General features: G+C 58.3%; 2 protein-coding genes across 8 annotated transcripts in view; one reads left to right on the top strand and one right to left on the bottom strand.

The window, feature by feature from the left end:
- Positions 1–6,372, top strand: part of CELSR1 (cadherin EGF LAG seven-pass G-type receptor 1) — a 128,341-nt gene extending 121,969 nt beyond the window's left edge. For 2 of the 3 annotated variants that reach the window (XM_037006765.2, XM_017675578.3), the window contains exons 28-35: positions 351–477; positions 1,029–1,154; positions 1,455–1,549; positions 1,818–1,921; positions 2,189–2,338; positions 2,685–2,918; positions 3,250–3,511; positions 4,339–6,372. In XM_037006765.2, the coding sequence (XP_036862660.2) occupies positions 351–477; positions 1,029–1,154; positions 1,455–1,549; positions 1,818–1,921; positions 2,189–2,338; positions 2,685–2,918; positions 3,250–3,511; positions 4,339–4,363 (1,123 nt within the window). In that variant the 3' untranslated portion in view covers positions 4,364–6,372. The remainder of the gene's footprint in view (positions 1–350; positions 478–1,028; positions 1,155–1,454; positions 1,550–1,817; positions 1,922–2,188; positions 2,339–2,684; positions 2,919–3,249; positions 3,512–4,338) is intronic. The other variant, XM_037006764.2, reaches the window with a different exon arrangement.
- Positions 6,373–9,861: 3,489 nt separating this feature from the next.
- Positions 9,862–25,532, bottom strand: TRMU (tRNA mitochondrial 2-thiouridylase). Of its 5 annotated transcripts, none has more exons than XM_073214047.1 (11): positions 25,373–25,532; positions 23,740–23,905; positions 20,432–20,538; positions 19,117–19,239; positions 15,699–15,871; positions 14,189–14,242; positions 14,040–14,106; positions 12,592–12,692; positions 11,119–11,263; positions 10,666–10,721; positions 9,862–10,318 (listed from the first exon to the last, which is right to left on the bottom strand). In XM_073214047.1, the coding sequence occupies exons 1-11, from the start codon at positions 25,452–25,454 to the stop codon at positions 10,160–10,162; spliced, it is 1,233 nt and encodes a 410-aa protein (XP_073070148.1). In that variant the 5' UTR covers positions 25,455–25,532; the 3' UTR covers positions 9,862–10,159. The 5 variants fall into 5 exon arrangements, with proteins under 5 accessions (XP_073070148.1, XP_017531068.1, XP_036862673.2 ...); XM_017675579.3 differs by having other exon boundaries at positions 10,666–10,748; positions 25,373–25,529; XM_037006778.2 differs by lacking the exon at positions 10,666–10,721 and having other exon boundaries at positions 25,373–25,530.
- Positions 25,533–25,649: the final 117 nt, after the last annotated feature.

The raw sequence follows: 25,649 nt of genomic DNA, 5'->3' as shown, positions 1-25,649 counted from the left end.
GCACTGTTGCTGACCCTTCGCAGCGGGGAGGCTGAGGCAGAGAGAAGGAAGCCATTGCCCGTAAGGGGCAGAGCGGGACCCTGCGCAGGGCAGGCCTTGGCCGTCCCTCCATGTGGGCGCCCACCCGCTGGCTTGCCGTGGCTCAGTTTCCTATTTACTCATTTGCTTTCCGACGAGGCACCTGCCTCCGCCCCCTTCCCAGCTGACGGAAGCTCGCCCGCTCGCCTGGTGTGAGCCCGTGGCTGGCTCCTGGCCCAGGCCTAGAAGGGGTCTGGGAGGAAGGGAGGGTGGGTGGATGGGTGGACAGATGACGGGTGGAGGGACAGGGGTCACTCCCTGCGCCCCCACAGCTCCCGGCTGAGGGCCGCCTTCGTCCTGCTGCTGCTCATCGGGGCCACCTGGCTGCTGGGTCTGCTGGCGGTGAACCGCGACGCACTGACCTTCCACTACCTCTTCGCCGTCTTCAGCTGCTTACAGGTAGGCCGTGAGGTCCTGGGTCACCTGTGCCACTTCCTCTCTGAAATGCCCAGCCCCGAGTGGCCCTGGGAGGTCCCCGGGGGTGTGGGGGGGTCTTCCACCCAGTGTCCATCTGTGTCCTTGCTCTTGGGGCAAACAGGGCTGCACCATGGCCATGGTGCCCGTGCAGCTACAGGATTGGGGTGCAGCAAGGCCTGCCCCATACATCCCGGGAGAACGGAGCCTGTTGTCCCAGCCCAGCTCTGCCCAGGGCCTCCTAGGGACCCTGCTCCTCGGTCCGCCAGTCAGGACACTGTCCTTTGCTCAGCCAGCTCAGGGTCTCCCCTCTCCTCAAGAAAGCAGAGGCCTCTGGGAAGGGGAAGCCCTGTGGGCCCTGGGGGGCGTCTCCATGGCCACAGCGGCCAGGCTGGCCCCGAGCACTCTCTGCTCCAGACACTGCGGGCTCTGCTCTGTGCATCCTGGGGCAGGCGGGCGGGCAGCGTGACGTGACAGGGCCCTGGCTTCCTTACGGAGGGCCGAGCCCGGCACTGACCCGCTGCCCCTCCCTCCAGGGCCTCTTGGTCCTCCTGTTCCACTGCGTGCTCAACAGGGAGGTCCGGAAGCACCTGAAGGCGGTGCTGGCCGGGAAGAAGCTCCACCCGGATGACTCGGCCACCACCCGGGCCACCCTGCTGACGGTAGGAGGAGCCTGGGGGCTGGGCTGCACCACTCGCTGGGGTCACGGGTGTCCGCACCAAGGGGCATCACAGAGCCAAACGCAGAGGCTGGTGTAGAGCCTGATGCCGGCCTGCGGCCCCAGGAAGCAAGCAGGTCGGCCGCATGGTCGGACCAGAGCCGTGGCTGTGGGGCGAGCCTCTCCTCTGGCCACGGAGGGTTTGGGCGCTGCTGCGAGGGCCCGGGCAGGGGGTGGTGCTGACTGGGCTGTGGGCGGCACCTGGGCCGGCCTCTGCTCGCCGCTCACGGCCCCTCCCCTGCAGCGCTCCCTCAACTGCAACAACACCCAGGGCGAGGAGCCCCACGTGTTCCGCACGGCCCTGGGCGAGTCCACCGCCTCGCTGGACAGCACCCTCAGGTCCAGAGGGGCCCCGGGGGCGGGGGGCGGGGGGGTTGGGCTCTGGGGGCAGAGGGGGGCTTCGTTCTCACCCCCGTCCGAGCCTGCTGGGAAGGCCCCAGTGGCACGAGGCAATGCCTTTCCCGTGCTCATTCAGTTCCTGCTGGCAAGAACCTTCCAGAACCTGTGTGGCCGTGTGGCCCAGGCAGGAGGTGCTTGGCGACACCGGGTGCCTGTCATGTGCTCCCTTGAGCAGTGGTGCTGAGCCCACCCTCTCCACCCTCTCTAGGGATGAAGGTGGCCAGAAGCTCAGCGTGTCCTCTGGGCCGGGGCGGGGTGGCCACAGGGAGCCAGATTCGTCCTTTGTCCCCAGGAGCACCAAGAAGCCCCACGGTATGTGTTCCCAGAGGTCATCTCCCGGCAGCCCATGCATCTTGTGGGGGCCATGAGCAAGGGCTTCTTGCCGCCTCCCACCTGTCCCACGGCCTTCTAGGTCCCTGAAGAACGTACAACCTTGAGGCATCTGCTCCCACGTCACAGTCCCAGGGTCAGCAGGGACCCAAGTGCCCCCAGATGTCCAGGGCCCAGGTGGCTCTGCTCTGTTCTTTGCAGGAAGCCCCAGCCAGGCCTGAGCCCCCATCCCTCCCGTCCACCCTACAGGCCACGATTCAGACTCGGACAGTGAGCTGTCCCTGGATGAGCAAAGTAGTTCGTATGCCTCCTCACACTCATCGGACAGCGAGGGCGACAGGGCAGAGGCTGAGGACAAATGGGACCCGGCCCGGGGCCCAGTGCACAGCACCCCCAAAGGTGAGCGAGCTGGGGCCCCAGATGCAGCAGGGAGGATGGTGGGTGGGAGGCCGCTGGCCACCGCCAGCCCACACGCAGGCAGGGAAGTGCTGGTCTCGCTGGGGCCCCTCCCTGCGAAGATCCCACGAAGCTGCCCCCACCCGCTGCTGTGAGCCAGCACGAGGCTCCCGGGTGTGGGGGTGCACCTCCCTGAGCCTGGCTTTCCCGGCCTGGAGGGGTGGCCCTGTCGGTCTGGGGGTGGTGGATGGGGCTCCCCATGCAGGGGAGGTTTGGAAACTTACAGGGGGCAGAGTTCCAAGTGGCGTGGGGGCCTCCCTGCTTGTTGAGGACCACTCTTGCTCCCCAGCCGACACCGTGGCCAACCACATCCCAGCCAGCTGGCCCCAAGAGAGCCTGGCCGGGAGCGACAGTGAGGAGCCGGGCGGGAAGCCGCACCTGAAGGTGGAGACCAAGGTCAGCGTGGAGCTGCACCTGAATGCGCAGGGCGGTCACTGCAGCGAGCGGCCCCAGGACCGGGAGAGCGGTGGTCTGCCCAAGCCTGAGGGCGTGCTCCCCGGCCAGCCCCCGGAGCAGAGGAAAGGTGCTTGGGAGTGGCAAGGGTCTTGCTGACCCTGGGAAGCTGGGGATCAGGAAGTTCCTGGGCCTGAGGCAGGCAGAAGTGGGGCAGACTGGGGCAGAGGCTGTGGGGCCAGAGGGGAGCCATGCAGGGTCTGGTGGGCTCAGGCGGTATGCAGGTGGGCAGAGCTGAGGGGTCAGGGCTGGGGTCCAGACGGGTGCCGTGAGAGCAGGGTCCCCAACAGAGCTGGCTCCACTCCCTGGGGCTGCAGGAAGACTAGCTCAGATGCGCCAGGTCCCATCCCGCTCCGGGGCCCTGCAGCCTGGCCGTGACCTCATTCTCCCCGCCTCCCAAGGCATTTTGAAAAACAAAGTCACTTACCCGCCGCCGCTGACCGAGAAGACCCTGAAGTCCCGGCTCCGGGAGAAGCTGGCGGAGTGTGAGCAGAGCCCCGCGTCATCACGGTCATCCTCCCTGGGCTCCAGCGATGGGACCCGCACCCCTGATGGCGCCATCACCGTCAAGACCCCGCACCGGGAGCCGGGGCGCGAGCACCTCAATGGGGTGGCCATGAGCGTGCGGGCCGGGAGCGCCCAGGCTGCAGGTTCCGACTCAGAGTGAGTGGCCTCGGCCTTGCGGGGAGGGGCAGCAGGGGTGGCCCCCAACCAGCTTCCCCCTTTGTCCCCGTGGAGAGGATAGGCACCCAGTCCAGAGAAGGGCAGTGGTCTGGGGCCCGAGCACGGAGAGCCCAGGCAGAGAGGCCTGGGGGCTGCAGAACGGGCCACGAGAGGAAGGGCAGTGGTCAGGAGAACCAGCGAGAATCAGAGCAGACTTCCTGTCCTGGAGGCCACCGCAGGTCAGGCCCTGTTGGGGTGACACCAGCTGGGGCCCTGAAGTCCTTCCCAGCCCTGAAGTTCTAGGACGTAAGACTGTGCCGGCCTAAGCATTTTATAAGCATCATCTCCTTGGCCAGGACCAATGCTACCCCCATTCAGCAGCAGGGGTGCCCACCTGCAGAGGTGTGGAGATGGGGGCCCGGCTGTAGCCGGGCCTGCTGCCCTCCCCCGCAGCTGCCCCCTCCTGTGGATTTCCGATGGAGGAGTAAAGAACGGGAGCCAGGTCTTCTAGAATGGCCTTCCTAAAACGTAAAGAGTGAGTTTGGTTGCTAAACCTGGTTTCCACTGTCCACTGCGAGGCCAGCTGTGTGGCCACTCAGACTGGCCTGGCCCTCCAGGTGGCCTGGTTATCAGGGGTGCGGGCTTGGCTCCCCTGCTCCTCTGCCCTCCAGCGGGCTGTGTCCGCACCTGAGCTTACTCTCTTTGGAGCCCCCAGGTATCCCCATCCCCGAGTCAGGGGTTTGGACCCTGCTCACCTGCTGGCTCCGTGGGCAGCAGGGCCATCCTTGCTGACCCTCTGCCTGCCTAATGCTTCTTCCCATGCACAGAGGCAGTAATGAAACTTCAATTTGAACCATCAGGAAACCGTGACCAACCCATCGCCTCTACAAGGCCTCTGTGCTGTGTCACCCGCCCTTGACCTTGGAGCTGGAGCGGTCCCAGCCTTCCAGTGATACAGGCCCAAATGGTGAGGGTCCTGCAGCGGCAGCCTCTTGACTGGTGTGACTGATGGCCCGGACATGGCTACCTCCAGAGCCTGGGGACCCATCTGACCCCATGACAAGTGCCAAAGGCCACAGGCATGAACAGATGTGGATGCCTGGGCTGGCACAGCTTGATCCTCAGACTGCAGACAGAGCCAAAACCGTGCACTGGCCTAGCCAGAAGGGGACCCAGCATGGCAGCTGGCGGCGCCTGAGCTGGCCGTGTGAGACTTGCCAGGTTTCCGGGATGCCAGGCGCAGCCCAGAGCCTGAGGACAGCCACCCATGGGGGCATGCCCCTGCACTACAGGCCCCTGGTCAGAGGCCCCAGCAGCCCTTTGCAGAGGCACCCACGTCTTAAAGCAAACTCCTTTGTTGAGGTGTATATACTTTTATATATTGTATGGAACTCTGAGAACACAAAATCTGTGTATATTTGGCATTTATATTGATTCTGTTGATACTGGGAGATTGTGGGAGGATCTCTCACTATTTTTTATGTAAGGAAGATTGCACAGTTGGACTTGAACGTGGCATGCATTGATGCGACTGGCATCCCAGCGAGTCAACGGTGGGGAGTGCAGTGCGGCGAGGTGGGAATGAAGTTGCCAGAAGTCCCTGCTGCTGCTTTTGGCCAGAGCAAGGAGCCCGCGGGCATCACACATGGCCGCCTGGATTCTCAGCACACTGGTTTTTTGAGGTTTGCCCTCAGCCCCCATCTGCCTGGACAGTTGTGGATCCGAGACTGGGCAACCAGGGACTGGGCAGGACTTGCGGAGGCTGCTGTAGAATGCAGGTGCCACACACTGGTCACTCCCTGGCCACGCCACCCCGAGACTGGGTGGAAACTGAGGGTCCCCCTGGCTCCTCCCAGCAGGGTCCAGTGGTACAGCGGGTGGGGAATCCTTTGTCCCTCTGCTCCTGTTCTTGGTGGGATTTTAAAGCATTCACACGTCCTGATTCAGACAGAGGCTTGAGGTCTTCCAGGATGTCACATTCCTTCCTGCCAATCTTCTAGCTCTTTTAGCCTCAGGATCTCCAGGAGGCTGGGGTCCCACCCCCCAAGTCTGACCAATTACTTCATTTTGCTTCAAATGGCCAATTGTGCAAAGGGACAAAGCCACAGCCCCACTTTTCAACGGTTACCAAGCTGTTTTTTGGAAACTCACACCAAGGACCGGCTGTGACTGTCCCACTGTGGGCAGCTGGCACCGCGTGGCCTGAGGGGCTGTGGAATGGGGCCCAGAATTATTCAGACACGATGTCAGTGTTTCTTTTGTTCTTCAAATCAGGTACCCAATTAAATTAGCACTGCTGCTTACAAATAGGAGAAACCATAAAATACGACGAAAATCAAGTGCAAAGATTTCCAGGCTGTTATTATTATTCTGGTGAAAATGGGAGGGTGTTAATGGCTACATGAGGAAAAGCGTGCCTGGTACTGGTCTGAGACCACACGCTTGACACAAACGAAATGAGATCCCAGAGCCCTCATGCCGGAATGAATTATAGATGTGCCTTAACAGGTGAGTGGCCTTTTGAAGATACAAAATCATCCTCAAATGTTTACCACGGATGAGACGTTTTCTAAGTAAAAAAAGGTGAGTCTTTGAACTTCTTTTTCATATTATCACTTACCTGCTGCAGCTGGGCTTTGCCCCTTGAGGTGCAGTAATTTCATCAAAACTGTTACCAAAAAAAAAAAATGTTTCAATAAGAAAAATGTAAACCTATTTTTGTGATTTTAAGACTTTATGAAAGAGCTTAGACACTGGAGATTTTTTTTAAACAAATGTGTATTTATTAATGTTCAGATCACTGGAATTGCCACAAACAAGGAAAGTCTGCAATAAATGAAGATGTTTGCATTTGTACTGCTGTGCTGGACCCCCATCCACCTCCCTGCCCCGTCCCCTAACGCGGTCTGGAAGGGACAGCGGACGGGCTGCTGATGGCAAGCCCGGGGCAGGAGGGAAGGGGTGGACGGACTCCATCCTCCTCAGGCCTGCCAGCCGACATGGGCAGGACCTGCGTGGGACTTGCTGAGACCTTTATAAACCTGTCTTTCACTCGTGTAAAAGCACCAGCTCCGGGTCCTCTCACGATCAACAATTGTGGGGCCCAGCAGCTGGGGTGCCATGTGGGAGAAGGGCAGGGGACCACGTGTCCCATTTATCAGCTCCAGCCCCTCTGACCTGCCCTGGGTCTTCTGAAGGTCACCGGCGGTACAGTTCTGGGGCCTACTGGCCCCCAGGTGCTTTGGTGGGTTGCAGTGGGCAGAATCCCAGCCCATGAACCTGGCCCAGTGGCACCCCCTGGCGGACAGCTGCTGCTAACCCCCCTGGGGCACTGCCCAGAGCCTTCTGGAGTTGGGAGGCAGCCCCGAGGGCACATGGGAAGCAGGCTGTGCCCCAGAAAGGGCATGGGCACGAGGGTGGCGAGGCCTGGTGACCAAGGGGCAGTGTCAGGTTTATGCTCCTCCTTGCACATCCCCTTCTGCCTCCCATCACCAACTAGCCTGACAAACAGGCTGAGCTGCCAGAGGCTGGAAGGGCAGCCTCTCCTCTGCCAGTGCAGGCCCAAGTGACTACTGCCTGACTGCCCTTCCTCCCTCACATCCCATTTCTGCCACTGGTGAGGGCCAGCCTGGCACAGAGCAGAGTGGTCCCTGTGGATGCGCCCAGATTGGGGGCCACAGCAGCTCAATTCCCCGGCAAGAAGCCCAGCCAGCAGGGCAGTAGCTCAGGAGAAGTCTGAGCCCAGGGAGGCTTTCTGGGCTCTGAGCTGGCAGAACTAGGGCACATTTCAGCCCCGGCCTCCACGCGGGGCTGAGGGTGCCCGGGGACCACAGAGACATGCTGAGGCCCAGCACGTGCGGCAGGGTGGATGCCGAGGCGTGGTCTCCCTCCTGGCCAGGGCTGAGGGGGCAGGACAGGTCCCCTTCCCCTCGGGTCCTGTTCTTCACCTGGATCGCGGAGCCACCTCAGAAACCGTGGTAGGCCGGGGACTGCCGACCTGTGGCTGCTCCGGCCCGTGCCTCACCCTTGGGAAGGCCCCCACTAGGTGGGTAGGCCTCAGGAGGGGCAAGCCAGGGGCCCAGAGGGTAGGGGCTGGGGAATGGGAGGGCTGGGGGCTGCCAGGCCGGGGCTCGGGGCAGGACAGGCTGAGGCCAGGTGCTGACCTGAGGGGGGCAGTGAGGGGCCCCAGCTCCCTAGGTGGTGCCTCCTTCAGCGAGAAGGGTGGGGGCAGACACTTGACTCAGGCAGTCCTCACGCCCCAACAGGCCGCAGCTGACTGCCCTGCCCCGCCACGAGCCCGGCAAGTGGAGGGGCCTCAGTCCCTATTGCCCACCATGTGGGCAGGGCCAAGGCCGAGGGCCCAGCCCCTCACTAGCCCCCAGTGCAGAGCAGGCATCTGCACCCCTGCGCCCGCCGCCCTGAAGCAGGGTCACACTAAGCCAGTCAGGCACCCAGCATGCCTCGTGCCCCTTGCCTCAAGCTGGCGGGGTCTCCCGGACAGGCTGCAGCCCCCACACCAGACCCGAGTCAGGTGCCAAGTGTGGCATCCGGTCCTGGCCTCCCTGCCCACCCTCCCCAGGTGGAAGCAGAGTGGCCTGGCTCCACAGGAGGGTGACCGCTCCGCTCTGCGGAAGTCTCTGCCTGATGCATGGAGGAATGGGCACCTGGACCCCCTCTCCCCCTGGAGAGTGCTTGGCTGGTCTGCTGGGCAGGGCAGGGCTCTCGGCCACCGACCCTCACTCCTCGCCCCAGTCTAACCTGGCGAGTACCATCCTTGTCCCTGCCCAAGCCACCTGGGCTCCTCCCATCTGAACCTCACAAGGATCGGGGGATCCCTGCTGGGAACCCTGCCTAGGCCTCCCCGCTGCTCAGAAGGAAGCCCACGGTCGCGCTCTGGGACCAAGACTCCTGTTGCCCACTTCAGGGTCCTCCCTGTGGTCAGGTGTGGGCTCTGCCTCCCGGGGGGGCCTCTGACCTGGGGCACCAGGCCCTGGGCTGCCTTGCTGCCCCCAGCAGGCCCAGTGTTCAGCATTCGCGGCTTCTGGGCCCTGGAAGGGCTTCTCATCTGCCCCTTCACCCCGGGCTCTCCCAGAGGCTCAGCACCAGCGGACCATGTGGCCTCTGGCCTAGAACCTTCCATCCACAGGAGACAGGCAACCATTTCTAGCCCCACAGAGCCTGGTGGGAAGCACCAAGAATGCTGGGCTGTAGTCAGTGGAAGGGACGCAGCCTGTGGCTCACCCATCCCCAGGCCCAGGGCAGCTGGCTGGGCACACAGAGACCCGAACTGGGCAGCAGCCCTGCCTTAGCACCCCCAGGGCAGGGAACCGGAGGCAGGGGGAACGCAGACACATGCCCTCCCTAGGAAGGACCAATTTCTGGCCGGCCCAGCCAGCAACTCCTGCCCCGGCCCAGAGGCCACGGGGGCAGGTGGGGAGGCGGAGCTGCGCATCTCCACACCTCCCGCCCCTGTCCTGGAGCTGCGGCCCAGCGGCCTCTGAACACCTGCAGCGCGGTGACGCTCGCCTAGGGCTCAGGGGTGACCAAAATGCCCAGCCAAGCGTACCGTCCACTCAGCTCAGCTGGTGCTGAGGTCCGTCATCCTCATCTGCCAGCAGCTCTCGGCCTGCCCGAGCCACCCTCTCCGTGCAGCACACACACACGCTCTCCCAAGAACCGCAGCAAGTCTGCGTGCCCCCAAATCCCCAGGCTGGAAGCCGGCTCCCGGTGTGACGGCTGGGACCCGCAGGGAGGGCCCCTTCAGAAGGTGCTTAGGTCATGAGGGTGGAGCCCTCCTGAACGAGATGAACGCCCTTCGAGGGCCCAGGGAGCTCCCTGCACCCTCCGCCACGTGGGGACACAAAGGCACCATCTGTGCATGCTGAGAGGACCGTCACTCGGCCACGCTGGTGCCCTGACCTCAGACTTTCAGCCTCCACACTGCGAGAGAGACATCTGTTTGTGCCGCCCAGTCTGGGGTATTTTGTTAGGCAGCCCAGATGTACAGACACGCAAGCTCGTGTGTGCACACACGCGCCCTCCCATCCCCCCACATCACAGAAACTCCTTCCTGGGATGAAGGACTAAAAGGCCAGGGTGCCAGCTCCTCTGCAGAGCAGTGGCCTCTGAGCAGCAGCCTTCCACCTCACACTCAAGGCCTCTTCCTCCCTCAAGCACAACCTGGTAAGCTGGGACCGAGCTCGGGGCCCACCACACACCCTCTGCCACAGGTGACTGAGCACAGCTTCAAACACGGGGCTGGGACCTCGGGGGGAGGAGGGAGGGCTAGCCAGGGGGGTCCCCTCCACACTTGCAGAGGGGCCAGCGTGTAACCCCACTGGAGGCCACCGTCAGAATCCATGTCCCAGACAGGACTTTATTTGATGCTGTCCCTGTGGCCCCTCCCATGCTCCCAGGAAGGAATTCTTCCCTGGGGTGTGAAAGAGGAGCTCCCTCTAGCCAGCGAGTCCCTCTGACTGGAGCTCTGACCTGGAGAAGACAGGGCGGCCTTCCTGGGGCCCTGCCTGGCTCTGCAGGCCTTCCGGAATCTCAGGCAGCCTGGCAGACACGGCCAAGCTCCCTTGGCTGCCCAGCGCCAGCTGTTTTGCCTCGGCTACTCCCGGGCACTCAGCAGCAGTCCAGCCTGTGTCAGAGCGTGGGACCCAAGCCTGAGCCGCTGCCCAGGCCATCGCCAGAGCCCTCGGGGGCCCCTCGGGACTTGCCCTTCTGGAGTGTGTAGGTGGACGGCCCCAAGCGCAGGATTTTCCCGCTGCCCAGACACTCTTCTCCTTTGTAGAACACAGCAAACTAGAAACGAGAGAGGCCATGTCACTCGGCGGGAGCTGGGACAGGGGAGCCTGTGGCTGCTGGGCTGGGCTCGGGGGGCAATGCTTTGCTTCCCTCTTTTCTGTCCTCGCCCCTGGGACCCAGCCTGGAGGCAGGCCAAGGCAGGGCAGCTGGCAGAAGAGCACCACGGGCAGGGCTGGCTGGCCCCCTCATCCACACGGGCAGCTGAGCAAGGGGTGCAGCCCACCTCCAGCACGAGGACCTGGCTCCCAGCCACACAGACTTGGTGCTGAGGCCCTGTCCTGCCCTCCAGCCAGTGTCCCCTCTGCCCACAGAGCACAGTGCGAAGCTGGGCGGACCCCACTGACCTGTCCTGGGGTGAGGGCCCGCACAGCCTTCACAGCTGTCACCCACACAGTGCCGTCTTGATTGAGAGTCAGCACACAGGGCACTGGTGAGAGAGAGGGGTCCCTGGAGCGGGGCACTGGCCTTGCCCCACGTGGTCAGCTCAGGCCCTGGGCCCCAGGGAGGAAGGAGTACCAGGCAGCAGGGGCGAGGGCTGCTCAGGGACGCTGGGCAGCAGCCAGAGGGGATCAGGGCTGCCTGCCACCTGGCCTGCCACACATGGGCCTCCCGAGGCCCTCCCAGCACCCCGGACAAAGGGAGCTAAGCTGGGCCTCAGCACCTCCCAGTGCCGTCTCCAGGGCAGGCAAAGGGGGCTTTGAATGTCACAAAAGCCTGAGCAGGGGGCACTCGGGGCCCAGGTCTCCTCTTGCCCAGCCCACCCAGGGCCTCTCCTGAAGGGTCCGCTGCTCAGTCACCTAGCGCCATCTGGTGGCGGAACCGGAAGTGGCACTCCATCATCTTGTCCCGGACCAGGGCAGCGGGCGGCTCCTCGGCAATCCAGTGCACGCGGCTGGTCCGCAGCAGGTCCCTGTACAGGGCCGGGTGGTCTGTCCGTGGGGCCTGTGGAGGTAACACCGTGGTGGTGACGCCCTGCAGCCCTTGGCAGAGGGGCTCCGTCCCAAAGCCACCACCCGAGACACTGTCAGTCACAACCCTAACAGCACACGCTTACTGATGAAATGTAGCGTCGTTGTGGAAATTCATGGGACCACCCCGCCAGCCTTTTGGTCCCCACTTTGCAGGTAGGGCAGCTGGGCACAGGGGGAAATGTGTTGGCATGGGCACACTTGGAGAGAAGCAGAAGTGTGATGGGAGCCCGGACCTTAGAGTCCTACAAGTTCAGGTCACTCTGCCCCCCAATCCAGCCCCTGCACCCACCAGCCCACCTGGGGCCAGTGCCAGGGATATGGGCCAGCCACATCTCTGGCTTGCTTCTCAAAAAGGCCACTGCAGGAACCCCACCAAACCCCACATGGCTGGGGAAGGAGGGGTGGGTGCTGGCTCCCCCGGGGCTACACTGAGGCGGTCTGCCTCTGAGGCCCTCGTCCCCGACCCGGGGCAGGCAGACCCCCACAGAGACAAGTCAGAGGATGGCCCTCCTGGCTTTTCTTCAAGCAACAGACCACAGAAACACTAAAATCACTAATTCATGCTGGGCAGCAATCCCTGCCCAGGGTTCTACACCCATGGCTCCTCCTGGCAGAGGTCCCAGGTCTGTGTCTGAGAGAAGGCCCCCAGCTTTAGGACAGAGCACCAGGCAGCCCCGACTTGCTCAAAGCAAGGGTTTCCCAACTTCCGTGCTGCTGAGAGGGGGGCCGTCAGGGTGGGGCTCTCCTGTGGGGCCACACCAGCAGTCCTGGCCTCTGCCCACTAGACCCCAGTAGCACCCATTCCCTCCAGCCTCCCCCAAATTGTGACAAAAATGTCCCCAGACTTTCCCAAATGTCCAAGGGGAGGTGGGGCAAACTCTTCCCCTTTGGGAAGCCCTGCTCTACAGCCTGGCCCTACAGCGCAGTCTGGCCCTGCCACCTCGGTCTGTTCAACAGTGACCTGCTGGGGCCCGCTGTGTGCTGGGCCTGCCTCCACGCGGACGCCGCCTCCTCCCCACGGGACCTTCAGGCTCCTTCATCTCAGAGTCTCACTACACTCTTTTGTAAAATCAGAGCAGTAATGTCTACTTACAGAACTAATGCGATAATGAAGAGTGGCCAGCATACACTAAGAGCCTCAGAAGTACCCTAAACCAGACCCTCTGGGGCTTCGGGCCAGTCAAGGGAGGGCGCTGCAGGAAGGCCAGGGCGCCTGCTCCCTCACTGCCGCCGGGCGGCCCTCACAGCCCGGCCTGGCCTCGCACACACGGCGGGCGCCGCCAAAGCCTGCCGACTCACCACAAACACGTCGCCCTTGGCGCTGTCCTTCTCCACCACATACCAGGGCTCGCGCAGGCCCCCGATCTTGGCCCTCTGGCCCAAAGTATACAGGAACCAACCTATGGGCAGAGAGTTTCTCAGCGTGGTGGGACCCACTTCCATCCCGAACATCACACCCTCACGATGGGAGGAGCAGGAAGGCAGCAGGTGGGAGGCTGTGGGCCACATGGACAGTCCACAGAAGCTATGGGTCTCCAGCCACCAATGTTGGCCTGACCAAGTCCCTAAGCCTGTCCCACCCCTCGTGTGGGCCTGGGTTAGGCTGTGCCTCATACCCACTACGAGGGGTGGTTTGGGGAGAACCTGGTCCAGGAGGGTCAGGGCTGGCTCCTTTAGAAGGTGGGCTGTGCGCCATCTGAGGCCGAGAGTCCTGCTGAGCCCTTGATGTACGCCCTCCCCTGCCAGCCCCTCTAATATACTAACCATACTGGCACCAGGACATCAGGTGCCCCCGACCGCTGTGCCCAGTTCCTCCCAACTGTGCTCTGCGCAGCCCCTCCCGCACCCTCCCTCCCGAACACCAGGAGTTATCTGACGGCCTCCTGCAGGGGATGACCAGGAGGCACCTGCACTTCTTTCCCCAGCAAGGCCTGTCACCTCCTCCTGTCTCGGGAACCCATGACTCCCCCACTGAGCTCTCCAGGAACCAGTGACATCCAAGCCCAGCTTCCCTGACAGGAAAGGGAAGCCATCTGCCCAGACAGAGGTGGGGGATTCCAAAGATCTGTAATCACAGCTGAAACTGCCCACATCTGAGTGCCAGGCCATCCCTCCAGCAGGTCAGGCCGCTCTAGGTCAAGACCCACCTGGTCCTCAAGCCCCCAAGCCTGATGTTCCCCCGGCTCCCCTACCCAACATGTGAGCGCCCACCGGCCTGTCAACTCTGACTTGTCTCTGTCCCTATTCTCCCCATGCCACCGCAGTGCAAGCTCAGGGTGCCCTGCCCCTCATAAATGTAAGCAAGCCAGCAGCACCCCAAATGCAACACCCCTGCCACGTGTACAACAACTGACCCCATCTCTTCATTGTACTAATCATGAAACTCATGCTTTGAAATCAATCCAGCTCCCTCCGAGGGGCAGGCTGGAATTTTTCTGCAGTGCAATAATACTCTTTTACAGAAGAAAATAATTCCACTTTATGCGACTTAAAACACAACGCAGTGAAGTCTTTCTGAGTCAGATGGCACCCCCTTCTACTAGCTGCAATGCTTAAAGGAGACCACACCACCCTGAAACACAAAAACCCCCGCACGGCCACCCCCGCCTCTGCTCCCCGCAGTCCCCCTGACTCACGGCCCACGTGGAAGGAGAGAAACCACAGGTGTCCACCTGCCTCCCAGAGCGGAAACCCGCCACCGCCTCAAGGAATTCACAAGGACCAGCAGCCCCAGGCTAGCGCCGCACCTTTATGTGTTCCCAGAACTTTGCTGTCTTCTATGGAGATGAATTTACCAGGCTGGGGCTGCAAATACTGGGAAACAAAAGGTTCATCACTAGTGGGCTCAGGTCCACAGCAGAAACCTGGCTCCGTCCTCTTACATCAAAGAACTCACCTGAAGGATGAAACGTTCAAAATTTCTCTTACCGATGAAACAGATCCCCATGCTCTGAAATGAAAGGAGGGCTGACCATGAAATGAACTGACAGGCAGGATGTGTCCTGCGTGAGAACAGGGGGCCACGCTCCGTCCAGGCCTCCTGCCCTACGCCTCACCACACCTCTGGACAGGGGGCCTGGCTTTGCTCTGCCAGCACCCACAGACCCCAGTCACAACCCACAAACGGACCTCAGAGGCTTACACAATGTCCTAGCCACCCAGGGTCTACTTAAGGTCACCAAGGCCGCACCACTTACACCCAGCAGGGCCTGCCCGTGTGCTGACCATCAGACTGACTGCCCCAGGGAGCAAGGCTGCTCCAGCCCTTCAGGCCACTGTCCACGAGTCCCAAGGGACAGACAGGGGCCGGAGCAGGGACACGCCAGAAGCTGAGAGTCCATGGGACAGTCAGAGGCAGGTGATCCCTTTCCCAGGGGAAGACTGAACTGGGATGAGGGCCTCTCCGCCGCCGCACATGCCCCGTGGCCTTAGCACCTGTGCTTTGGCTCGTGCCTCTAGAAGGTGGGCCCTGTGAGGGTGGCTCCCTTGGCTTCCCCAGAGGCACCCCCAGGAACTGAGCAGGGACAGGAATGGATGACGGGTGGAGGCGTGTCTTCGCTGGGGATAATCACTTGCTGACAACAGGCCTGGTCACGCCCATTCCCAGACAGACCTGACGCAGCAGCTACCACGAATGCTGACTCCACCCCAGTGTGGCCTCAGGAGACTAGGACACCGGGACCAGCCCATCCCACTTTTTCCCTCTAGCACCAAGCCCCCTACACTGGCGTCTCACCTCGGTTCCACCAATGCACTAGGCTCCTTCCTGCCTCAGGGCCTTTGCACAAGCTCTTCCCCCACCCACACAGTTTCCTCCAACCTGTTCCATGACACTAAACCCGTGCAGCTGAGGCCTCAGGTTGGCTGTCATCTCCTCCGTGGCCTTGCTTGGTGGCTCTGGCGCCCCCCGTCCAGGTTAGAGCCCCTGGGGTATTGTCTCACGGGGTCCTCCACTTTCTCTCAGACATTCAGAGTTTACAGGGATATGCGTTCTGTCAGCTCCGTGGAGGCAGGCATGAGGCGGGGCTGTGTGCTCCTCACCATCTCCTCAGAGGCCGGCAGCAGTGTGTGGCACAGAGGCCCTCAAAGAGAGTGTGCGGCACAAGCAGGGGGCTAACCTGTGCGCAGACAGCACAGAACTCCCCTGCATGGGGTGCCTGGTTCTCAGGGCCCTGCCCCACTTGGCAGGCTGGGCCAAGAGCTCCCCAGCAGCCCCAGGAGGGGCAGGAGGGAGAAGATCTGCCTACGCTGCCTCAGAAGATCAATGGCACCTCCCACTGTGCACGCAGCTGCACTGGGAGGAGGTTCTCCCAGGCTCCCAACCGACTTAGCGCCCGGGGCCGGCAAGTGGTGCTTCTCCCCAGACACTGGAGCGGCGCGGCGAACACGCACACCCTGCGACCTACCTCTTTTTTCTGAAGCACGTGATGAAGTCTATTCTCGGCAGCTATTTTCTTTACAAAATCTTTCGTTAATCCCCCCAGAGGGAAGAGGGTTCTCCTCAGGGCATCCTGGGAAACCTGGCTGAGAAAGAAGGTCTGGTCTTTAAGGCTGTCAGCTGCTTGGAGAAGTTTTACCGCTGCCAAGAGTAAAGAACAAAAGATGTTGCAGGAGTAAGAACAATGATCCTTTGCTCCCAGTAACGTCCTCCTGTTTACTTGGAATAGCCCTGGTCTGTCAGAAACAAAAACCAATACTCAAAAGCAGAGTACTAGAAAAAGCAGCCACATGGTTGTGGTAAGAAAAATTCTCACCCCTAATTTATCTACTGTTCTAAAAAAAGAGGGAAGGTACATTTTATGTATAAGGCAATTTGTTCCTCTTCATAATTTAGATTATAATGTTTTCAAAGTTGCATCACACATAAAAAAGTGTTCTGAAGTGTAAGAAAAAAACAAGTCCAAAATAAATTCAGCCAAATTCAGGAAAACTGGATGAGACGACCACCAGGATATCCCAGTGACATGGCGGGACTTCCTAACAACCCCGAAGCGTCCAGGCCCTGGCTGCGTCCTCTGGGGAAGGCTACCACCTCGGGCAGCACACTACTTCCAAGGGCATTTTCTTTTAGGTTCTTTGTTCTTTGTTCAGAGTCCAAGCTGACATTTGCCAGGCGCTCCTCTGCAGTTTCTCTAATGTCCTCTGCTCTGTAAGGAACCACTGGGCTCGAAGGCAACGGTGTAGGGGTATGACAGACCTTGGCCACGTGACACCAGCACAGCAAAGAAGGCCCGGCTCCATCTCTGGGCCATGGCAGCCCTGCCCAGCGTTTTACAGTTTCACTGCTGCAGCTATCAGACTCCATGTCAAGTTCAGTGACCAAGGGAGAAGGCCGAACGTGACATCAGTATTATGCTTCTCTCAGTATTTCTTCCTGTCCAATGCTCAGAGAACCCTCAACAAGTCATACTCAGAATATGCGACACTTGTGACAGGTCCAAACAACATGTGTGCGCGTGCGTTGCCTGGCACAGTCATATGTGCAACAGCCTCTCTGTGGAGTTCATATTTTCCATGGGTAACCCTGAATCTGATTCTCATGTTAGCTGAGTGAGGTTCAATTATTCCCATTTTACAGACAAGGAAACTGAAGTTGAGTTTTATTAAATTAAAGTGGCTCAACAAAATGATGAGAGGTAAGAGAACAGCATTAACTGAAAACTGCCCAACCTCCTAACCTCTATTCCATTACTTTTTATATTCAAAACCACAAAATCAGTTAAAAATGAAAAACTGAGTTCAGCCAGTCATCGGGAAGCAGACTCATTTGCCAAATGCTACTTTTTCTTTCAAAACTCAATCTAGTCAGTGTGTATATAAAAAAGCCTCAGAATACTACAAGCAATTTACATTTTCTTAAAGCTCTGAGTTATTTTTTTTTGGCATCATTAATCTACAGTTATATGACGAACATTATGAGTTATTTTTAAACAAACTCAAAATATTATTCTTTCACAAGAAAAGTGGCAATCCTAAACCACGGCAAGGAGCTATGACGAGCTGAAGGCCTGCCTGCACCAGGAGCTTTATTCACGCACCTTTGCTCCTTCCAGCCTCCTGCGTGCGGGGCCAGGCCAGGGGCGCCACCCCTACTGGTACAAGTGCGGAGACCCAGGCCAGCGCAGGGCCAGGGCCTGGAGCCCCGGCGTAAGGGGCTGGCTCCCTGTCACCCGACGTGCGCTCTCCCCAGACCCCGGCCAGGAGGCCCTAATCCGTATCTCTAGGTTAACTGAGTACGTAAAGTAAAAGGCTTTAGTGTGCCTAAGGAACACACGTGAGCAGACACTAGGAATTATCAAAACAACTATACATAAACTCTCTCAACAAAACCTATGCCAATGGACCAGAAGAGTCCTTGAGGCCTCGGGTCTAGCACAAAGGTCCGGGTAGCTCTGGAAGGCAAAGAATTTTCTAGGCGATAAACAGTCTGCTCAAGTCTACTCAGTGTGGAAATATATCCTTCATCAACGTGGCTCCCTCCAATGCACATGCGCGTGGCGCACACCATGCGGTTCCTGAGCAGCAGGGCTTTGCCATCTTCCAATATGGAGGGTCTCCCCGGAGAGAGGTGCCCGAGAGAGAAAGGCAACAGAAAGGAGAGCCGAGGACACCGTCCCGTCTCCTCCCACTGGCGGGGCCAGAGGCCCCAAGGCCAACACAGCAGCTGAAGGCCCAGAGCCCTGCAGGCGGCAGGGAGGCCTTCCCAGGAAGTGCTGACCTTGTCCGGGCTCCAGGCAGGAAGGTTATCTGAGTCCCTCGGCAGTGAGGAAAGGGGAGCGCGAGGAAAGGGGACAGGGTGGCGGGGCACCCGCCAGCACGTTGGGGCTCCCGTGACACAGCGCACGGCCACACGCTCACGGCCCCCTTCACGCACAGGCCTCAGCTGGGCTCTGGGGCAGCAGGGAGAGCCCGGACCGCAGAGGTGGGCGGCCCTGGGCTGAGATCCAGCTCTGCGGCTGGAGGCATCTGGCTTAGAAGACCTCGCCCAAGCCTGTTTCCTCACCTGTGAAGTGCAACGGGTGCACAGCTCCTTACACTGGCAGAAGAGGCGAAGAGGAACCTGTGCGTGTAAAGCCAGGGGTAGGGGGGAAGGGGCAGGCGGCCATGTGGCAGGCTGCTAGCAGGTGACAGGTGGAGAAACGCTGAACTCCGGGATGATACTATGGCCACGGAGAGTCCCCCAGTAACGGACTCTGGGTCCCTCTGTCTTTCCCATCATGACGCTATGACTACTCTTTTCTAAACACAAATATACACGAGGACAAGCCAGCAGCTTCGCAGTTGACTAATGGCATTTACATTTTTCTAGAAAGGTGAGACTTTGCTTCCTTTGACCACCACTTACACTGCCAAAAACTAATGTGTGTGCACAATCTTTGTAATTGCTACAAGCCTGACCGCCTGGCCTGGCTATGGCAGTCAGGGCCCCAGCACCTGTTCACGCTAAAGCATGCCTGAATCTCAAGCCCTCAAAAACCTGATGGGAAGTAACAGGGCCTACAGCACTCCAATTATTGTAAAATATTTCCTCAAGTATCATGGGAACCTGAGAATCACCCACACACACACTCTCCAGACTGGGTTACAAATTATGGGTTCAGCTTCCCACCTGCCCATACCCGGGCACCGGGCAGGGACTTCTGCCGCTGCCCAGTCACGGCCCTTCCGGGAGATGACTTTCTCCAAGAGGAAACCCAAAGGAGCACATAGTTAGGAGAACACAGAGACCCGGCAGGTATGCGCAAACAAGGACTGCTGTCCTTCTTCAAAATGTTTTACTTTGTTTGCAAATAATTAAGGTCTGACCCAGGCATTTTAACTTACCATTTCTAACTTCAAATCGATTTCTGAAAAGCCCTTCTGGCCTCTTAATGTACTTCTGCTGGAAGACTTCTTCATCTTCCAGGGATGTTCTTGCATAGTGACCTGTGGCAACTGCATCTGCTCCTGTGATGTGTCCAGAAACACACGGATCAGACTTCTCAGCACAGGCCAAGGGAGCTCAGCCCGCCGTGGGTGGTCTGCAGAGGATCTGCCCCGCTCTCAGACACGGAGGGCCAGGGGCTAGACGCACGCCTTCAATTCTGAAGGGCCAGCGGTGCCTGACTCTTCCTTAGACTGATAACAGCCTTGCTACAAAGTTTTACTGTCTTCAAGAGCCTTTCAAAAAAAATACTGATCCCTCATTCATTCTAGCTTAAAGAAACAGATATGCACACTAAGTGTTAAGTACATAAGTCCATTTCAGTGTTTCTTATACTAAGAAAAATCTTAAACAGCCGAAGTGTTCAACACCAGGACAATATGAAGTAAATTAATATGCCACTGCCATAATAAAAGTATCCAGAACTTCAGAAGCTCATTGTGGTGACCCCAACAGCAGGGGCAGGAGAAAGAACCTGGATTCACAAGGTACAGCAAGAGACACCCAGGGGTGGTCTCAGAACGAAGGAATGGGGATGTCCCAACAGGCAGACAGAATTGAGAAGGGAGAAGTGCCGGCAAGGACCAACTGCAGGCCGGCGGTCAGGGGGGCAGGGCCTTCGCCACCAGGTGGGCTTCGAGAATAGAGCACCAGACTCGGCTGCAAACCCGGAGGAACAGACCCAGAATCCAGAATCCGACAAAGACCCAGACCTGTTCTCAGGACAAAGCAAGAGGAAAGACCTCAGGGTGAGTAGCAAAAAGGATGACCAGGCAAGAAACTGAACGCTGAGTTTCTCAAGCCCTAACTTAGGGCTGGTGGACCTTCCTCTCACTATAGTTACATCTGGAACCAGAGCTTCTCTGAGCAAAGCTGGACCTACAGGCGGGGCCTAGAGGCCCCACCCCGCAATTCTCTGGCCATGATCCCTATCTTCCCTCAGAACTCTATGCGGTGGGCTCCCCAGAACCGACATGCCTGCGCCCCTGTCTGCGCAGTCCTAGAGGAACGGCGCACTCTCCTCCCAGGGACCCGTGGTCAGCACGCGCTCGCTGCCACCGCCGCCAGGAAGTTCTCTTCGCAGGGAAACTGAAGACACCACCTTCATTTGCCCCCTCTCCCTTGAGCGGTGAGACTGTTACAAGGCTGTGGCTTCTCGCTCTCTGAAAATCTTTTGTTTTAAAAAAATAAATGAAAATACTCTAAACTACTTACCCAGATTATCGACGGCATAATGAAAAAAACAACGGAATTTGATATGCTTGTTGCAGACTATGTCAGGATTGGGAGTTCTTCCTTTTTCATATTCATTTAAGAAATCACTGGAATAAAAGGAATGAATTTGCATCTCAGTGTGAAACATTCCTCAAACACAAATAGGTTAAATTACTTGCTCCATTTAGTTCCTCCTGGTCTTACCAAAACTGTCATTTTCTGCAAAACAGAAGAGCTTCAATATACAGCCATTTTCAGTATTTTCATCAAACGTTTGTACAAAGCCAGCTGTACTTTCTGTCTGAATTTATGACCAATAAACCTGGATTAGAAAGTAAGGTATTATCACCTGTTGCTACTGCTCAGCAGCCATTCTGTCTCCCGGAGGCCCCAGGGTGTGTGGGGAGGGATATGAATGGCTCAGTCACCTCCTGCCCCCTTTGTCTTCCACAGAGGAAGGCTGAGGTGAGGAGGAGGGCACCCCAGACTCCCAGCGGGAATAACCTCATCAAGCTACAACTCAGGGCTCTCCTAGCCATTCGCCATCTCGGCCTGGGAGCCCAGGCCACTGGCTGCCTGTGTGGCCAGCACCTACCTCTGAGTACCAGCACCCTCCTGACCACTTACAGTGGACGAGGCATCCTGACTAAGCAGCTCTCTGCTGACGGACTGACTGGACAGGGAAGAGGGATGATTCAGCGAGAATGTCATGGTCTTAGAGTATTCATCTTGGGAGGCATACAATGCCTGTTTCAGGAGTTTAAAATTAGGTAAATTTTTGGCATATGTGATCATTTTTTAATTTAACCTAAAGCTCTCCATTGATCAACAATGGTTAATAAAAAACAATATTAATCAAAAGGGTCATATTATGAAACAGATTAAGAATCTGCACAGGGTCACAGGTCACGTGTGCATCTTCACCGTTAGCGGGCAGGCCACGCTGTCATCACTCGTCCCATGAATGCCTAAAACATGTGTCGTTCCCTATTTTCAAACACTTGAGAAGAACACACATTTCTCCTTTTTTTAATTGTAAGAAAGTTATCAAGAGATTCATTAAACTGTGAGCTACTTAAGGTAGAATCCATGCTTTGCTCTCTCTGTGTGTCCACAGTCCCTAAAACTCTTGCTCCATAACAAGCCTGGTATAAACACCGAGGAGGTTGAACATTTACACCACTGTATGAAGAGTGTAAGTTAACCATTTGCCAGGTGGTGTGGAGGAAGAAGACACACCAGCTGCCAGGGCGAAACCAAACGAGTACAGCCCCTGGCGGCCAGAGACCCTGCCTGCTCTCTGTGAGGGAAGCGGCTGGAAAGAACAGCTAGCCCCCCCAAAGGCCCACTGGGTCTTGAACAAAAGGACTCAGGAGACATTTCTGAGCTCTGGGGACTATCAGAGCAGTGAGCCCTCAGAGCAAAGAGCTCGACAAGCACACTTACAGCTCTACCCGAGGCAGGGGGATGAGGCCAGGGCACAGCGCACTCTGGTTGAGTCCGGCAAGCGTGCAGGGCTGAGCTAGCACTCCGTGGGGCCCCCTCCCTTCACCCCTAAGGAGCAGAGCCCAAGGCTAAGGCGGGGATATTAGAGGGATGCCCGGGGAACACGGGCCTGGCAACCTGGGCTCTGAACAAGCTCTGCTTGTCTGCCGCTGCGGGACTCGGAACAAGGCATCTACCTGCCAGGCCTCAGCTAAATGTGAGTCAACCTCCAAAAAAAGGACTTGTTCACATACTTTCAAAACTTAGCAATAAAGAGTAAAGTTTAAATTTACCCAGATTTCTTGCTATCACCTCAAATTGTGCAGTACTCATGGGGATCCGAGTCAGCTTTCCGCACCCGTCCAGACTGGACCCCGCACCACCGTCACTGACTCCCCTTCCCTTTCCCCTGCTTCCATCCCTCCTCGGTCACTGAGCCACACAGCACTCCTCCCAGAGGTGCCCGAGGGAGCCCCTCCATGGGAACTGACTGAAGTGCCGGTTACAGTGCAAGTTCTGGGGCCCCGTCCCAGACCCAGTCCAGGTACGTGCTTAACAAGCACCCCAGCCAACTCTTGTGGCTGAAGTCTACTTCCCAGCGGAGTCGCCCTCTGGGGGCCTGCCCCAGCCAGCCTCCAGCTCTTACCCACACCCTGCTGCCTCGAGCCCCAGCAGGTCCTTATATTCTCTGCCTGCAGTCTTCCCCCCGACACGCAGCTGCCAGCTCTCTTTTAAATAATGAATAACAACAGCTACATGTACTGCTTGATACCAGGCCCTTAATGTATAACCTCACTGAATTCTTCCAATAGACCCTATGAAGCATCCCCCCACTTACAGGATAAGAAAACCAAGGCTTAGCAAAGTAAATTGCCAAGGTCACACAGTAAGTGGCAGAATCAGGACTGAACCCAAGGATTCCCTGACATAAAGCATAACCCACGCCTGTGCACATCACTGCTGCCCGGGACACCCTGGATGGCCACTCAAGCCTCGCCACACCCCACTCCTGAGTGTCCTTCCTCTGTGACAAGTCCAGTCAAGGCTCTCAACATTCCGGAAACAAATGGCGGGCATTTCTCCTCTTCGCCGCTGCTCTGGCTTTCCCATTCAGATGTCTTCTCTATCCCTGCTATTTTCAAGGGCAGGCCAGACCTCACCTTCCATGAGGCCGTCCTGACCACTCCTTCAGCATGTTTCTCCCTCCTCAGCCTGCAGCACGTTAATAGAATCGCTGGTACTTCCTATGTGCAACTCACCACCAGTACCTCTTTTGAAGGTGATGTCCTCCCAACCAAACTGCAAATTCCTACAGAGCGGGGTCCTGGGTTTACATCTTCATGTTACCAAACATGCCACAGTGCATAGTACAGAATAAGTACTTAATAATAATAATTGTTGGGAAAACATTAGACTTTTAAAATTTTTGTGTGTTTCCTGTTGTCAGAGGTACAGGGGAGTAGATCACCTGCTTCCCTCAGAGCCCCCCACTGCTGACCCACACAGGCATCGGAACCCAGCACATGGCACCCCCAGTGGAGACCTCTGCCTTAGCTCCCCTACTCTAAGTTAAAAACAGACAAACTGAAGGCTCAACAAGCCATTAAGGAGATTCTGGCAGGCGGCACGATAAGGGAGCAAGAGCTGTGGGTGCTCTGAGACTCCGGCCTGGCCTCCCAACACAGAGCTCCCCTCCCGTGGCAGCTGAGGCCTCCCTGACCCATACCAGAGCGCTGGCTGCATGAGGTTTCTGTGGCACTCCTGCCCCTGAGGAGGAGTCACAGAGTGTCAGGAAGCCTTTTGCGCTGGTGCACGGCACTCACCTGAACACGTCATTCCAATACTCCTTCACATAGGACACTTGATGGAAAGGGATGTCTAGGATTTGGCACACTCTGTAGGCATCGTCGCAGTCTTTGTCGGCAGTGCAAACCCCATGTTCATCCAGCAAGTCCCAGTTCTTCATAAACACTCCTGTCACTTGGTAACCTGGGGGAAGGAGGAAGGATAAATTAAATATGTAAAATCAACATCGGCGGGGGAAAGGCAGTGGTTTCTGAGCTCCTGACAGTTCTCTTGCCCGCTGCTCCCAAGCCTCTGCATGCTGGTTTACCACGTGGCCTTCAGAGCCAATTCACAGCCTAGTGGCAGTCTAGTGCCTGACCTGTGCCTGGCTTAGCGGCTCTGTCCCCGGCTCTCCTGCAGCACTTTGTAAAGGCCTCCGTCATCACAATACACCACTGGACTGGAGGTGCTTGCCTGCCTCCCCAGGATGAGCTAAATGGTACTTTCTCATCTTCATGTCCCCACCCTGTGTCACCACCATGCCTGTGCCATGAGAGAGGCTGAGCAAATGTGTGCTGAATGAATGAAACAGAATTTCTCAAAGCAAATAAAAACCACCACTCAGGTATCAGAAAAGTAAATTAACTTCAAAAGTTATTCCCAATTATCATCTAAGACTTAGTTTCTGAATCATCAAACATAATTAAAACTTGGGCTGTTTTATTATACAAGCTATACTACCTAAGTAGTTTATGACCCATTTTTCCATTTTCTGTTGTGACAAAGTACCCAACCAAATATGGAAAAGACCACCTTAGCCTTACACCAACTCAGTGAACTACAGACGTGCAGACCGTGTATGAGAAATGTTTCTTTGGGCTAGGTAATGTAGTGAAAAACAGGGCATCCCAAAGAACAGAGATTCAATGACAAACCTCTGCCAAAATTAGACCCCACCACACTCACAGGCCCGGCCGCTGCCAGCCCCGAATCAGGCCCCCTGCTTCCAGAAGCGCCTGGCTCTGCTCGCACAGCTAGCTAGCTCCCGTTCCCAGTCCGTCCCCTCCTGCGACCCACTACAGCACGGAGCTCCTCAGAGGGCAGCGCCTAGGTCTCATTCAACCCTGTGTCCCCAGTGCCTCTCCTCTGACAGCGGAGGGGAGCCTAATTAGCTTGCCCAAGGTCAGGAACCTTGCATCCGCTCTGCACTGCCAGCGCCTGCCCCGGAGGTGGCTCAGAGCAGAGGCTCCACCAAGATCACTGGCTGGACGCGGCCGCACTATGAGAAAGGGTCGCACGGGTGGCGAATTTAGAGGAGCACCTAACCTTGCTCCGACCCCGGTACCCTTTAGATGGCTGAGATGAAGGCTAGCGGTTTGCGGAAACCTGCCCCGCACTGAACAGAGACACAGCCGTGATCCCCGAGCAGGGCGCCCACGGGCATCTCGGCGCCCACGTGGCGTAAGGGCCGCGTGGCGATCGGGAGGGTCGCAAGGCCGGCTCGGCTCCCCTCCCGGCGGAAGCGCGGACGCCGCCGCCGCCGCGAGCCCCCGGACTCAGGGAACCGCCCGCGGGGCCGTCGGGGCTGGCGTCGCGCGCACACCCGGCGCCCAGGTAGGTCGGGGGTCCCACGAGCCCGCGCGGCCCGTAGCAGAGCCTCGGCCCCCTCACCTCTCCGCCTCAGCAGCAGCGCGGCCACGGCGCTGTCCACGCCACCGGACAGGGCGCACACGACGTGCCGCGCAGCCAGCATCCGTGCGCCGAACCTGTCCCAGCGCCGCCGCCGCTTCCGCGCCGCGCCGGAAGTCCTGCCCCGCCGCGGCACCACGGACGCCTCCCGGCCGGAAACGTGCTCCGCGTGCCCAGTTCCGCACTGCCAGAAGCCCGGCCGCGTCTTGAGTGACCTCCGCAGAAGCGCTGGCGCTGCCGGCTGCCGGGCCCGGGGTTG

The sequence above is a fragment of the Manis javanica genome, chromosome 10 (genome assembly GCF_040802235.1).
Source record: "Manis javanica isolate MJ-LG chromosome 10, MJ_LKY, whole genome shotgun sequence".
Classification (NCBI taxonomy): Eukaryota; Metazoa; Chordata; class Mammalia; order Pholidota; family Manidae; genus Manis; species Manis javanica.
The sequence above is the reverse complement of the archived record's forward strand: the minus strand, read 5'-3'. Positions and strand labels throughout refer to the sequence as shown.